The 14401-nt window shown below is 38.6% G+C and overlaps 1 protein-coding gene across 1 annotated transcript in view; it reads left to right on the forward strand.

The window, feature by feature from the left end:
* Window positions 1-767: 767 nt before the first annotated feature.
* tp53bp2a (tumor protein p53 binding protein, 2a) overlaps window positions 768-14401 on the forward strand; it is a 29487-nt gene continuing 15853 nt past the window's right edge. Inside the window, exons 1-8 of the mRNA XM_058795693.1 lie at window positions 768-1217; window positions 2544-2691; window positions 7178-7291; window positions 9420-9487; window positions 9649-9750; window positions 9851-10025; window positions 13013-13194; window positions 13276-13446. Of these exons, the coding sequence (XP_058651676.1) occupies window positions 1209-1217; window positions 2544-2691; window positions 7178-7291; window positions 9420-9487; window positions 9649-9750; window positions 9851-10025; window positions 13013-13194; window positions 13276-13446 (969 nt within the window). The 5' untranslated portion in view covers window positions 768-1208. The remainder of the gene's footprint in view (window positions 1218-2543; window positions 2692-7177; window positions 7292-9419; window positions 9488-9648; window positions 9751-9850; window positions 10026-13012; window positions 13195-13275; window positions 13447-14401) is intronic.

The raw sequence follows: 14401 nt of genomic DNA on the forward strand, positions 1-14401 counted from the left end.
AATGATGCAGTAGATTATAAGCACACGGGACTGGAGTAAAAATGTACAGAATGTCTAACTAAGATGTAGCCTGCTGTCTTTTCCCCTGTTACTTATGTTGTTTTATTTTACAATATCGTATTGTGGTTTTGCTGTTATATAAATGCCTCTCCATTAGGTGGAGTTCTTTATTGTGGATATAATAATTGTTTCTGTGGCATTGTCCACTCTATTACTATTGGCCACCTGTTATGGTCATTATTAGTTGGCTCTGTACTGCATCCCTGCTGGAAAAACCAATAGAAAATGTAATGGTTTTAATGGTTATAATGGGAACTGTATTGGTTTTAATGGAAACTATAATGGTGTCTACTGGTATGTGATGGATTCTATTGGTGGGATGTTAAATACTATTGGAAAAATGCCCAAAACACACTACAAAAAGGAATTTTTGTGGTTTATAATGATATTTTAATGGAAACCATTGGAATTTCTGTGATGGTTTCTATTGGGCTTCTATTGTTTTTTTAGTTTTGTTTTTTTTTAGCAGGGATATATTTTAAAAGCCTTTTAAAAGTTGGATGACCGAAATATTGTAGTTTGTATTTTGTTTATATTGTGGAAACACTTTGTTTACTCGCTGCACTTGCGCGTCTTTACCAGCAGAAGTCCTCAGCGAGCGCAGTATCGAGCGCTTCCAAACCTTTCGAAAAGCCTCGCTCTCCCAACGGCTATGTATACATCGCTGTATTAAATATTATTAAATATATGTGGGGTACAGAGCAAAATAGTTTTCTAAGCGCAAAAAACGACATGTTTATCGGCCGCCATCTTGCTCCGCCCCCGAGGTGTTCCAGAGGGGTGACGTCACGCTCGCGAGCAGCAGCAACAGGCGTCTAACAGCGACAGAGAACGAGAAACACTTTGAACTGTGATAAGAGATACTGGAAAATCACATCCACGTCAACTTGTTTTGTCATCTGAACATTTGAGCGCTTCTGTGGTAAATAAAACATCGTCGGTATTCGAGGCGTCCGATGTTCGCGAAGGAAAACTCTCGCGGAAGGAAAGTTTGGGAAGGCCGGTGACGTCACGCCTCTCGGGACTCTTTGATCTCAAACAGGACAGGACGGGTTTTCTTCACATATAACCGAGTTTTTAACTTGATTAAAGCAGTAAACCGTCACACAGTCCGATCCGGATCGAAACACCCTCAGCGCGACGCGAAAATGATGCCGGTGAGCGAGACTTTGCTTTCTTGTTTTCATTTAGCGTTATATAACTTGAGAAGTTCAGGAAAACACTGTATTTCTGAATAGATAGATATTACCTATAATGCTGTCACCTGTTGCTTATGTGACTGTTGTATTAGATTAATGTTCGATGCGGATTTTATGAAGTAACATGATATTAATGCGTTGTTGTAATAATAAAGCAAAAACTTGTAAGTGAAATAATTTCACGTTATTTTATTACCTATCATTGTGCTTTAGTCCAGACATTATAATACATCAGGATTGTATCTTGTGTTGTCAATCCACCTGTCTGCCGTTCAAACTATTTTTATTTTATTTGTCATGTTTATTTTCCAAATTCATAATAATGCAACTGCAAACGATCCAGACATTCAATCACTTTAACTCCTTACAAGGACAAATAAAAGAAACCGGTTATTTTACGTTCTTTACATGATATCCTTACGTGGTATTGACAAGATTGTGATGTTATTATTATATGGAAATCACCAGAATTGATTGTTCAATGTTAATTTGGATCCATTAGCGTGTTGACTGTATTAATTAATTAGGAGGAGTCTTCATTGGCTGTCAGAAATCAAATAGTCTCTCAGCAGGTACTTCATGATCATTAAATAAGTTTATTTCATAATGTAGTATGAGTGTAATACTTCATCGGTCATGGTGTCATTGTCGTGTGACCAGCAGCATCACATATGTGACCCTGGACCACGAAACCAGACAAAAGGGTCAATCTTATGAGATTTAAACATCATCTGAAAGCTGAATAAATGCGCTTTCCATTGATGTATGGTTTGTTAGGATCGAACAATATTTGGCTGAGATACAACTGTGAGAAAATCTGGAAAATCTCCTTTAAAGCTGTCCAAATGAAGTTCTTAGCAATGCATATTACTAATCAAGTTTTGATATATTTACTGTAGGACACTTACAAAATATCTTCATTCAACATGATCTATACTTAATATCCTAATGATTTTTGGCATATAAGTAATAATTTTGACTCATACAATGTATTGTTGGCTATTGCTCCAAATATACCTGTGCTGCTTATGTGCTCCAGAGTCACATATTGCACTGATTTTCAGTCCTGATCCTGACAGCTCACTGCTCTGCACATTTTGCATGTCTTTCTCTCTCCTAACCAGCTGATGATCATGTGTGTTAAATCAGAGAGAGGCGTAGAAAATGTGCAGCGGTGGTGTGATGTCTTTAACATTACAGTGTTGCTTGGAATCGAGGCGATCAGCCCGTGTGATAAACTCTCCCGCCCGCCTCTCAGCCTCCACGTCTGCTTATGTTTTCCAGATGTTCCTGACTGTGTACCTCAGTAACAATGACCAGCATTTCACAGAGGTGCCCATCACGCCCGAGACCATGTGTGGAGACGTGCTGGAGCTGTGTAAGGAGCCGGGCGATGCCAGCTGCCACCTGGCTGAAGTGTGGAGAGGCTCAGGTGAGAGCTTAGAGAAGAATGGGGCGTTCCTCGCCCTCACCAGCCTCTGACCTGTGCCTTACAGATGGCTTTGCGCTCAAAGAACATGGGGCACATATTAAATCTAGATCTATATAACAGCAGACCTGCCAACCTGTACGGTATTTTGCGTAGGGCTGTGCAATTAATCGCATGCGATTCATCTGCGATTTTGAACATATTGCGTAGCTTGTCACTGAACTACGGCTCTGTGTATTAAATGCCGCTCCATCTGAGAACAGGTGATGGCGATTTAATACCAATTACAGAACAATTTACTGACGAGATGCATGTGACAATCAGCAAATGTGCTCAGACTCAACCTGAAATGACTCCAGACTTGACTCGACTCGAGGAAAAGGACTCGTGAAGCAACTCGAGTCTTTTATCCTTAAATACAAAAGGCGGATGGCATCCATCCGGACCACGAGCCGTAACACAGCACTATTTCAAGTGAGCAGCGTGTTGAAACAGCGGAGCGGATCACATAACAAGCGCTCGGGTCGTTTATGGCAAATATCTTTCAGTGCTATATCCTGTAGTATGTTTATCTAAAGCCAAACGCGCTTTATTCAAGAGCTGCAGATCACAACAGAAACACGGTGAGCAGCAAAATTATAGATTACTTTCACTAAAACAGCAGAAAAAAAAAAACAATGCTGCAAATATAATTATTTTTCATACTATCTATTTATCTATCTATAACCTATGACTCTGACTGTTCAAATCAGATGTGACGAGACGTTTCTGATCTACATTTAGCGTTATTAATCTGTAGGCTAAGAACAGTTCATGTAATTATAATTGGGAAAATTGTTGTTAGATGTCTAGGATAGAACTTAAACTTGGAAACTGCTAGTTATTTTTCTTTTTTGTTCAAGATGAGAACGTTTTGATTATTGTAGCTACATTGTTTTTAGTAGATAATGATTTTAATTAAAATATTTAAATAGTATAGATTTCAGGAGGAAAACCCTGAACAGAAACAGTATTTTTTTTCTGTCACATGGCCTCGCATGTATCTAAATGTAAATATACAATACATGTGTTTATTTTTTTGGCTGGAAATATAGAGAATACCCCTTACTTATATCATAAAGAAATGCTTTGTTTGTATGGTTTTGTGTCACATATTTCCTTATGTGTCGTGGTAGATCGGACTCTTATTATAGAATTTGATTACAGAAATCTGTTTTGAACATGGTAATGGTTTAAAACATAGCATATAACAGGCTGGATGTATATTAACCTTACATCTTAACACCTCTTTTTTTTTTTTTTTTTTACAAAGCAGATCATATATTTTGTCTATAGTCTATAAAACAGCTTCATAAAGAGGAAGATTTCAAGACATGAGGATTCTGAGTGAGATTTACTTTTAGCGAGCCATTAAATGACTTGAGACTCGACTCAGACTCCAGCGACAAAGACTTCAGACTGGACTCGGACTTCGAGTTAAAGACTTGTGAACATCTCTGGTCTGCAGTTCTACATGCTGAGATGAGGAAACGCCTTCCTGTTTATTACGAGCATTTGAAAAAGCAACACATGCCAAACATCTTACCTTATAATGACTTGTAATGAGAACCGTTTCTCAACCAAAAAAAGAACATTATATCTTGTTTTTGCTCCACAACATCAGTTGAATGTTAGAAATAGAGATGCACCGATTGACCGGCCAGTGATCGGAATCGGCCGATTCTTCACATGACCGGTCTGGATCGGTGACCGGCCGGTCAGTCTCACGTCTAGCCGATTCCGAGCCGATCCTTTTATTGCCAGCGGTGCAGGCATTCAGTGTAAACGGCGACTGATAATGTATTTAAGTCGTGCCTGATGAGGCTTGCACAGCCTGAGTGAGATATTTACAAAATATGATTTAGATGAGCAACATTATACGGCCATGATGTTTCCCCCGAATATAAATATCAACATGATTGCAATGTGACACTGATTTTATACAATAGTATTTCAATAAACAAGAAGTTAAAAATTAAGTGACTTTAGATTTAAGACAAAATATGGACTGTTTTTGCTCAAAGCCACAGCAGAAGTGTTGTGTGTCTATGAGCAACACAGTGGTGTTTCGTTACTGAACGAATCCACGTTTTTGAACGAATCCAGTGAGTCAATGATTCAGTGTCTTTTTAAGACTAAAACAAATGCTTGAAAGATGGATTCAATGGAATTGAAAAGCACAACAACAATAAAACAGTAGGCTACAATGACAAACTAGCTTATATAACGTTTATTAACAAAATCGAATAAGACGAGGCACGGCATACACCACATGCTGTGTTATATATTGACTAATAAATTACAGAACGTTTAGCAAACACTGAGGAAGTAAAAAAAAAAGTTAAAAGGCAAGGCAAGTTTATTTATATAGCACATTTCATACACAATGGTAATTCAAAGTGCTTTACATAAAAGGAAGTGAAATAGTCATTAAAAATAATAAGAAATTAAAAATAATAAAAATCAACAATAAAAACAAAGTGGTTTAAAAATTGATTTTAAAAGAATTTAAAACATTTAAGAATAGAAAGTGATTATACATAGTGCAATCAGTTGGGACGTAGCACAGCGCTCATTCAACAAATGCACAGCTAAACAGATGAGTTTTGAGTCTGGATTTAAAAGTGGCTAATGTTTTAGCACATCTGATCTCTTCTGGAAGCTGGTTCCAACTGCGGGCGGCATAATAGCTAAAAGCAGACTCCCCTTGTTTTGTGTGAACCCTTGGTATTTCTAACTGACTCGATCCTAATGATCTGAGTGGTCTGTTAGGTTTATATTCAGTGAGCATATCTGCATTGCATTTAGGTCCTAGGCCATTTAGAGATTTATAAACGAGTAAAAGTACTTTAAAATCAATCCTAAATGTAACTGGAAGCCAGTGTAAGGACCTGAGGACTGGTGTGATATGCTCAGATGTTCTGGTTCTAGTCAGAATCCTGGCAGCAGCGTTCTGGATGAGCTGCAGCTGTCTAATGGTCTTCTTTGGAAGGAGACCATTACAATAATCCACCCTGCTGGTGATAAAGGCATGAACCAGTTTCTCCAAGTCTTGACTGGAAACAAAACATCTAATTCTTGCAATGTTTTTGAGATGATAGTATGCTGATTTAGTTACTGCTTTGACATGACTACTAAAACTAAGGTCTGTCTCCAGAAACACCCCAAGATTTTTGACTTGATTTTTAGTTGATTGACCCCTAGAGTCAAGGTATGCATTCACCTTGAGAACTTCATCTTTGTTTCCAAATGCAATGACTTCAGTTTTCTCCTTATTTAACTGAAGAAAGTTCTGGCACATCCAACAGTTTATTTCATCAATGCATTGGCAGAGGGAGTCAATGGGGCTGTAGTCATTTGGAGATAAGGCTCGGTAAATCTGCGTATCATCAGCATAGCTGTGATAGGCAATTTGGTTCTTTCTCATTATTTGACTTAGTGGGAGCATATACAGGCTAAACAAGAGCGGTGCAAGAATTGAGCCTTGTGGGACTCCGCATGTCATGGACGTCCACTTAGACTTATGCTCTCCTATACTCACATAATAACCTCTCCCTTCTAAGTATGACCTGAACCATTTGAGTACCATCCCAGAAAGCCCGATCCAGTTTTCCAGTCTCTCTAGAAGTATGTTATGATCAACAGTGTCAAACGCAGCACTAAGATCTAGTAGTACCAGAACTGATATTTTGCCTGAATCAGAATTGAAGCGAATATCATTTATTATCTTAATGAGTGCTGTCTCTGTGCTGTGATGTGCTCGGAAACCAGATTTAAAATTGTCCAGGTATCCATTTAAGTTTAAGTAGTAAAAGAAAGACTTCATAGCGTAACATGAGGTAAACAGCAAAGATAACAGGCTTTTCAAAGTCAAAACTAAAGGAAAAGCAAAAAATAACAGGCTGTCGGTGGCGGTGCTTGCATGTTCACTTTCTCTGGTTTAAGAAGCGGTCTTTTACTTTACTTTTACATTTCGCTTGAAAACCAAATCCTCCGTCTGCCATCGTTTCCTCAGTATTTGCAGCATTTTTGCTGCACTGTGCCGTGGTGCTTTATGGAGCAGAGCAGACCATGCACTCGGACAAATGTGACCACCTCAAATTTTAACTCGCACATTCTCAAAAAACTGTTGCAAATGCGACCATTTTGGACGCAGTTTAGAGCCCTGTGGATGCCTTTGTCCATAATAGGGATTTCCTGGAGCGTCATCATTTCTGTTACTTCTGTGATGCATATGTGACCCTGGACCACAAAACCAGATATTGTTTATGCTCAAACAGCAACATAACACGCTAACTAACATTAAAAAAGTGCAATTGCAATCAATCACCCCTTTAAACCTTGCCACACATTTGTTCCATGAATAGCTAGTGCTAAATAAATGTTCCTTTAATTAATTGGGTGTTTGATGCATGCATGTGTGTGTTTGTGTTTGTGTGACTGAATGCAGAGCGGGCGATAGGCGAGAGCGAGAAGATGATGGATCTGCTGCTGCAGTGGGGGCAGCAGAGGCCTGAGGTCCGCTTCTTTCTGCGTCGAGGCAGAGCACCCAACCTGCTGACAGGTAAGCTCTTACTGTAGTGTTCACTGCTGCCCAAGTACACGCAAGGATTGGTATATTCACTTCTGTCGCATATAGTCTTGCAGAGATACTTAATCCAAAAAAATAAATGTCCTGAATCTCTGTGATCCCAAAACTCACACACATAAGTACATTCACTGTGTGAGTTAAGTCAAAATGACTTAGGAATGTGTCAGTGTTTGACAAAATATTATTGATTTTTTTTATATTTAACATCCTTCAATTATTTAGCAAAGGTCAACAGAAATGGCTGCCAACAACCAATCAAATTGCAGCAGCTGATAAAAATGGCTGGTTGTTATGAAGTTTAATTACAGGGTGGCTAGATGTTTTACATAATAAAATAATTATGATCTTACTTGCTCTTCCTTCAGGTAACAGCTAGGCTCCAACAACTTTGGACAACAATATTTTTAAAACATTGCACAACTCTATAGTAAAACGTTTTGCCATTTAATATGCTGAAAGGTGTCATGAAATGAGAAATCAGATCTTTTGACATAAGAGAGATCGTTGTGCTATAGAAACAAACTCAAAACTTTTTTACTGAAACCAAGCTCCCAAAACAACTTGTTTTCTGCTTTTTTGTTTTTATTACGTAACCGCCTGCACAGACATGGATCAATGCCTCGCTGTCTGTTTGGCTTCGCTCACTGGTCTGTGTTTGTGAAGGGAGAGATTATAAAAACAGGATCACATGGAATAAAAAATAGATTATGCTGACTTTTTAAAATGTTCTGCATTTCTTAGTTGTAGAAGAGCATTGTCTCTGCAAACCTTCCGAAGGATTCTTACATATATGGGAAGAGACCTTTGTTCAATGTGTACAAATTTTTCATAATTACGGGAGTGAATCCGCTGAATCGTCCTGTTATTGATAGTGATAATGGACAGGACGAAATATCTGACAAGCTGATGTCAGAATAGACCTGAGCTTTGAGTGCTGCAGTGGAAAAGAGAAGCAAGTGTGTTTTTGCTGAATATGTTCAACAGCTTCTTTGAGTTTCTTAACTTCATTTTTTTTTAATTGGATCTAAAAAATATTTAAACATATTGAATGCATTGTTTACTTATAATAATAATTGTAACATAAATAATCAGTCTCTTTATGTATTTCCAACTAGTTAAAAATAGTTAAATAATTATTTTCCTTCATTTAAATAGCATGAGGCATTGTGACGCTTCCTACTCTTGAGCATGTGTTTGTGTTGGGTCGCATCTTTTCCAGTGTTTGACCCCTGTTGAGATTGTGTCTCTGGTGCCAGTAGGGAATATTTATTTATGTCACAATTAGACAGAAGCTTTGCAAACACGCCTATAGTGAAAGATGGATATGACCGTGGTGTTTCTTTCCCACGCTTCCCCAAACATCTGCTCTGGGATTGTGTGTGTGTGTGTGTGTGTGTGTGTTTGTTGAGCAGGTGCGAAATTCTGCCAAAAGGATAAACTGCTTTACAGCAGCAGCAAATGCACATGTACAGCAGTCCACTGTAATACAACAGTAGGGCTGGGTTTTGACACAAATTGCAACATCTTTATTGTTTGGTTTCTGCGTAGACCTGGAGTCGCCTCTCTCCTAAACACTACATGCGTGAATCAGTGGGCGGGGCTAACAGGCAGTGATGTAGAATCGTTGGGCGGGGTTAAACAGGTAGTGATGTAGAATTTGTGGGCGGGGCTAAACAGGCAGTGACGTGGAAGCAGGTGTTGATCTTCTGCGAAGGCGGTGCTTATCTACACTATTACATCATAGAGTGGATTAGAACATTTCACAAGCTGTCGTTTTGGCAGACTGCCTCCAATATAAGCTGTTTTTAGACTAATGACAAAGTTTTGAGTTCTGAAACATACAGGATGCTTTTATAGTATATCAAGGAAAGTTTGGTTTCTCAGTTCATGACCCCTTTAAAGTTTTCCCACATCAGTTATGTGCATTGGCAGAATCCATTATCAGTCGAACCTTACGTTAACAAGTGCTCTGATTACAGTAATGCGTTACACTGATCAGTGTCTTTAAGCAGAGTTTCTAAATTGAAGTTGGCATCGTTCAGGCTTGCGCTCAGGTGTTTTCTGCAGTATCACTGGGCTTGAGCTTGTGTTTGTATTTCAGACTCCAGGACCTGGAATCAGAAGAGGAACGGCGTCAAGAAGCCCACAGACAGACGGCCGGAGAATGGAGTGAGTGCCTGCACTCGTGTGCCTTTCATTTCCTCGTGTAACGTAGTCCTCAGTTTGACTCGCACGTATGAAGGCATGAGAGGAATGCAGTCTAGTTGAACAGGAAATGGACGAGCATGTGAGGATTTCAGAGGCTGATGTTGGTGTGTTGTGTTGTGCAGGTGAGCAACCCGTGGATGGACATGACTCTAGCAGAGCTGCAGGACATGTCTGCCAGACAGCAGCATCAGATCGACACCCAGCAGCAGCTCCTGGCCTCCAAGGTACAGGATAACACACTAGAACGGGGAAATTAAAGTGTCTTTGTTATTTAATAAGAAAAATTATGAAAATAACAACCTGCCCTCTCACTGTCCTGAGCAGGAGCAGCGCTTGCATTTCCTGAAGCAGCAGGAGCACAGGCAGCTGCAGACGTCCTCGGAGCAGAAGAAGCTGCAGCATCTGAGGGACACGGTGGAGAAACAGGAGGCGCAGCTGAAGATGGTGCGAGCTCTGAAGGGACAGGTGGAGCAGAAACGCCTCAGCAATGGGAAACTCGGTGAGCATCACAGCGCCGCTCATTATGAGCTCTAACGATCTTACTGCTGATGTAACGGGTTTTTTGGAGATTGAAGTGAGATCTGCGTAATGACGTTTTCAAAGTACCTCGATGCATTCAGCACTCCATGTAAGAGTTGCTTGACAGTTGGTTTAAAATTTTTCCTCATTTATAAAGCACAGAATGATTCTAAATGTAAGCATACAGTAATTTCCTAAATGTGCTTGGAAACATATGCAATTCATTCCTAGTAGGGGTGTGCAGCGAAGACCGTATTTGTATCTGTAACAATCACAAAATTATTCGTATCTGTATTCGGATAAAACCGGAAGTAGGCGGAGCTTGAACCGGAACTTCGTACAGTTGTACTTGATAAGACCGTTATGTCTGTGGTTTTACAGCCTTTCTTTTTTTCCCGTAGTTATCACTGAACAAATATGCCATGTTTAACTAAAATATATATTTTTTATGATTATAACGTTTATTTATGTAGTGGTTATGCTTCAGGGAACGCGAGTTCGAGTCCCGTTTTGGGGACCTTTCGTGATCCGATAAATACATATTTAAATATCTTCTAATTAAAACAGTAAGGGTTCCTATGCAGTTTAGAAATATGGAAAGTAATTTCCAGGAAATGCATGGAAAAAGGCAAGTGCAACACTGCTGTTTTATTTGCGCTTATTTCATTCATAGTTTACACTCATTTACTTCACACACTTGTTACTTCGTTGTAATTTTAGAGGTTTATGTAAAACAGCATGATTTCCTTTGGCTCACCGGTTCCTGCGCAGTTTTTGCAGGTCTGGGAAAAAAAAATATTTGTTTTGACTATTTGCCCTATTCAGTGTTCTAAAATATAAAATTAATTTCTAAAAATAAATTGATCATACAAGTAGAGAGCTTTCATGACAAACGTTTAGCAATCATCTGAACACCACTGAATTAATTTAAGGCGCACTTTTTCATTACGCAGATCTCTTTAAACGAGTCTTTTTTTTTACTTTACTAAATAAATGTGCGTGTGCCATGCAAACCAGAAAAAGATAAAGAAGCAAACACGTAGGCCTAGTAGAAAATGTATCTGTATCTAAGCTGATTATTAGCCTACTCTTGACAGAGGGCTGGTTTTGTTTTGTTTTTGAGAGACGCGTAACGTGTTTGATTGGTGATCGCGCTGTGCTTATTCCATTCATTCGTGTATCATATCGTAGCCTATAAGGTTTAAATCATTGGCTTTTAAATATACACAAATAATAGAACGTGTATGATGTATTATTTTAGTTGATATTACTCTTGCCAAGCTCTGATTTCTGAGAGATGCACGGAGAGGCAACAGCAAGCGGTGTTTGATTTGCGCTCTTTTCATTCATAAAGTTTAAATTCATTCACTTCACACACTCATTATGGCGCTGATCCCCGGCTCACCTGTTATCTAGCAAACACCAGACTGTGCTGCAGCCTCAGCCGAGTATTCGGGCAGAATTATTCGTTATCCGGTATTCGTTTTTGAAGCCATTATCTGTGCCTTCCCGAATAAGGTATTCGGCTTCGGGCACACCCCTAATTCAGTGCTTGTTATTGAGCGCAAAAGATAGCAAGCTCTAGAGCAGCCATGAATTATTTATTTGACAGTTAATAATAAACTCATTCATTGACTGTGTTGCCTAACACTGCACACCATTCACCGGTCGATGTCCATCTTGCTCAAAAAAGTGTACGGCTAGAGGAATATTCAGGCTGCATTATATTCTTTCACCTTCACAGCTTATTCTGAATAAACGAATCTCATTCTTTTTCTGCTTTCTTCTGCCATTCAAGTTATTTAAATCGTTCATATTTATTTTTGTCATCGAGAGCTTTGATCTTACAAATCTCTGAATCTGTTTTTATGGACATGAGCAGATACAGTATATTCTGAATAAAGTGTTTACGTGGTGCAAACATATATTTAGACAAAAACATATTTATTGTGGCCTCAAATTTAGAGTTTGTTCCCTCATTTTATTAATTTGTTCCCTCGCTTGTGGCCACAAATGAAAAATTAGTTCCCACATGGCCACGCTGTACTTATTCATTCTAGGGACGGTTCACTCAACTCATGATGCGATACGATTGACGATACTGATTTCACAATATTATTTTCTCACATTTTTTTTTAACAAATTGAGATTTAGGACAAATTATAAATGAAAAGGCGTCCTTTTATTAATCCTCAGACAAAATGTTGCACTTTTCTTTGTGAAGTTGACATGTTTTCTAACTAAATTTAATGTTTTAAACAAATTCCAAATCAAATAAATAACACAATTAACATAAATCTCTTCATATAAACAAACTAAGGCTTTATCTGTGCGCTTTCCATTTAAAATGAGAAGCAACCACTGCATTTTAATCACAATACAAACAAAGAGGCTGCAGACATGCATTATGAGCAGTTTTTAATTTAATAATTTAGATTGAATAATTTAGAAATCTCAAAATGGTCTGACTTTAGCTTTGTGAAATTATTCTACATAAAACATCTGAACAAAACAAAAACAGCAGATGGGCTAAATGAGATGCAGATTCACTCTCTGCCAGCAGGTGGTGCTTATGGAACAGCAGCAATACAGTTTTTCCTTGATTGCTGCTTTAATATGCATTATACAGAAATGCTAAACTTTTCTGATGACAGTGAATCGTTACACATTTGTTTAAAATTTTTAACTGGCTCTGAGTGCACCGTTACATCCCTAATTCATTCCCTCGTTAATAAATTAATAAAACGAGCCAATGATTTAGTACAATGTGGCCACCTTAACTATTTTTTGTCTGCATGTCGTGTGGGGCATCATACATGGGCATCTAAAGATGAGCACATTCATGTGACTCGTTTGGATATTATTGTGTGCATGAAAGCGATCATCTCATATTCAGTGTTTTCAGTGCAGGCTGAAGGATCTTGAGCTCAGGCGGTGGAAGTTATTCTGTGCGTGTGTTTGTTTTAGTCGAGCAGGTGGAACAGATGAACAATCTGCTTCTTCAGAAGAAGAAGGAGCTGGTAGTCGCCGTGTCTAAAGTGGAAGACTTGAGCAAACAGCTGGAGACCCTAAAAAACGGCCAGCTGGATGCGCTTCACAGTAACCACAGCTCTGTGGCCGAGCTGGACAGACTCTACAGGGAACTACAGGTAAGAGCCGAGGAGGTGAAGATCACAGCCTCAGGCCTCTGTTTGAAACATCTCACCTGTGTGTGTGTGTGTGTTCACCAGATGAGGAAGAACATGAACCTGGAGCAGGGCACTAAACTGCAGCAGCACAGAGAGAACCTGAACAAGAGGAACCAGGAGGTGGCCAGCATGGACAAGCGAGTCGGTGAGCTGCGAGATCGCCTGTGGAAGAAGAAAGCTGCCCTACAGCAGAAAGAGAACCTTCCTGTCAGCGTGAGCCATTTCTCCTGTTCACACCAGCTAATACATTCATGCCAATTACAAGCCTGCATTTACAGTCATGCATTTAGCAGACACTTTATTCCAAAGCAACTTAAAAATGTATGTTTTATTAACAAAGTTCAGGAGGAGCACATTCAGTTTATTGAGGCACCTTTTCGGTGCTTGCCTGTACAAATTAGAATGAATCTCTCCTTAAAACTCACTTCCTTAGCCTTCAACGTGTTCCAATTGTTGATTTTTATTTCGGTTTCAAATTTGGTTTGTGTGAATTCTGCTTTTGATTTTGATTATTTTTATATCGGATTTTTATATTGGACTTATTATTTTACTCGTGTACAGCACGGCTTTAGTCAGCCTCTGTGCTTTAAAAACAAATAAACTAAACTAAACAAAAGGTTAATAGCGAGAATTGGACCTTAAAATAAAGTGTGACCGGAAAAAGTTATTAAACCTGTTATACTGTATACTTTATACTTTTTTTGCAACCTAGGCTATTTCAATATTGTGGTAATACCGTATGCCATGATAAAAGCTTTAGCAATTATCGCCAACATGAAAATTTGATACCGTCACATGCCTACAATCAATGTAATGTAGTTGTCAGTTGTCAGTATAAAACGGTTCTATGGGCTTTTGGCCATGTGATATTGTGAACATAAATATGTAGTTCAACCTTGAGTGCTTAAAAAAATCCAAAAAAATAAATAAATTAAGAAAATTAGAAACAAATTTTCACATTAACTTGATTTTATGAACTTTACATTGTACATATGAGTCAGAAGAATCAAGTTTTTAGAGTGATTTTTAGCCAAAAACAGGGGCCTTCAGAACATGTTCACACATTTCATACAAAGTTTCATTTAAATGCACAAAGCTACAGCTTCAATTATTGTTTGAAATATCAAAAATGTACTACTTTTGGAATACCAAAAATTATCCCGATGAC

This window comes from Onychostoma macrolepis, chromosome 13 (assembly GCF_012432095.1).
Source record: "Onychostoma macrolepis isolate SWU-2019 chromosome 13, ASM1243209v1, whole genome shotgun sequence".
In the NCBI taxonomy this organism is placed as follows: domain Eukaryota; kingdom Metazoa; phylum Chordata; class Actinopteri; order Cypriniformes; family Cyprinidae; genus Onychostoma; species Onychostoma macrolepis.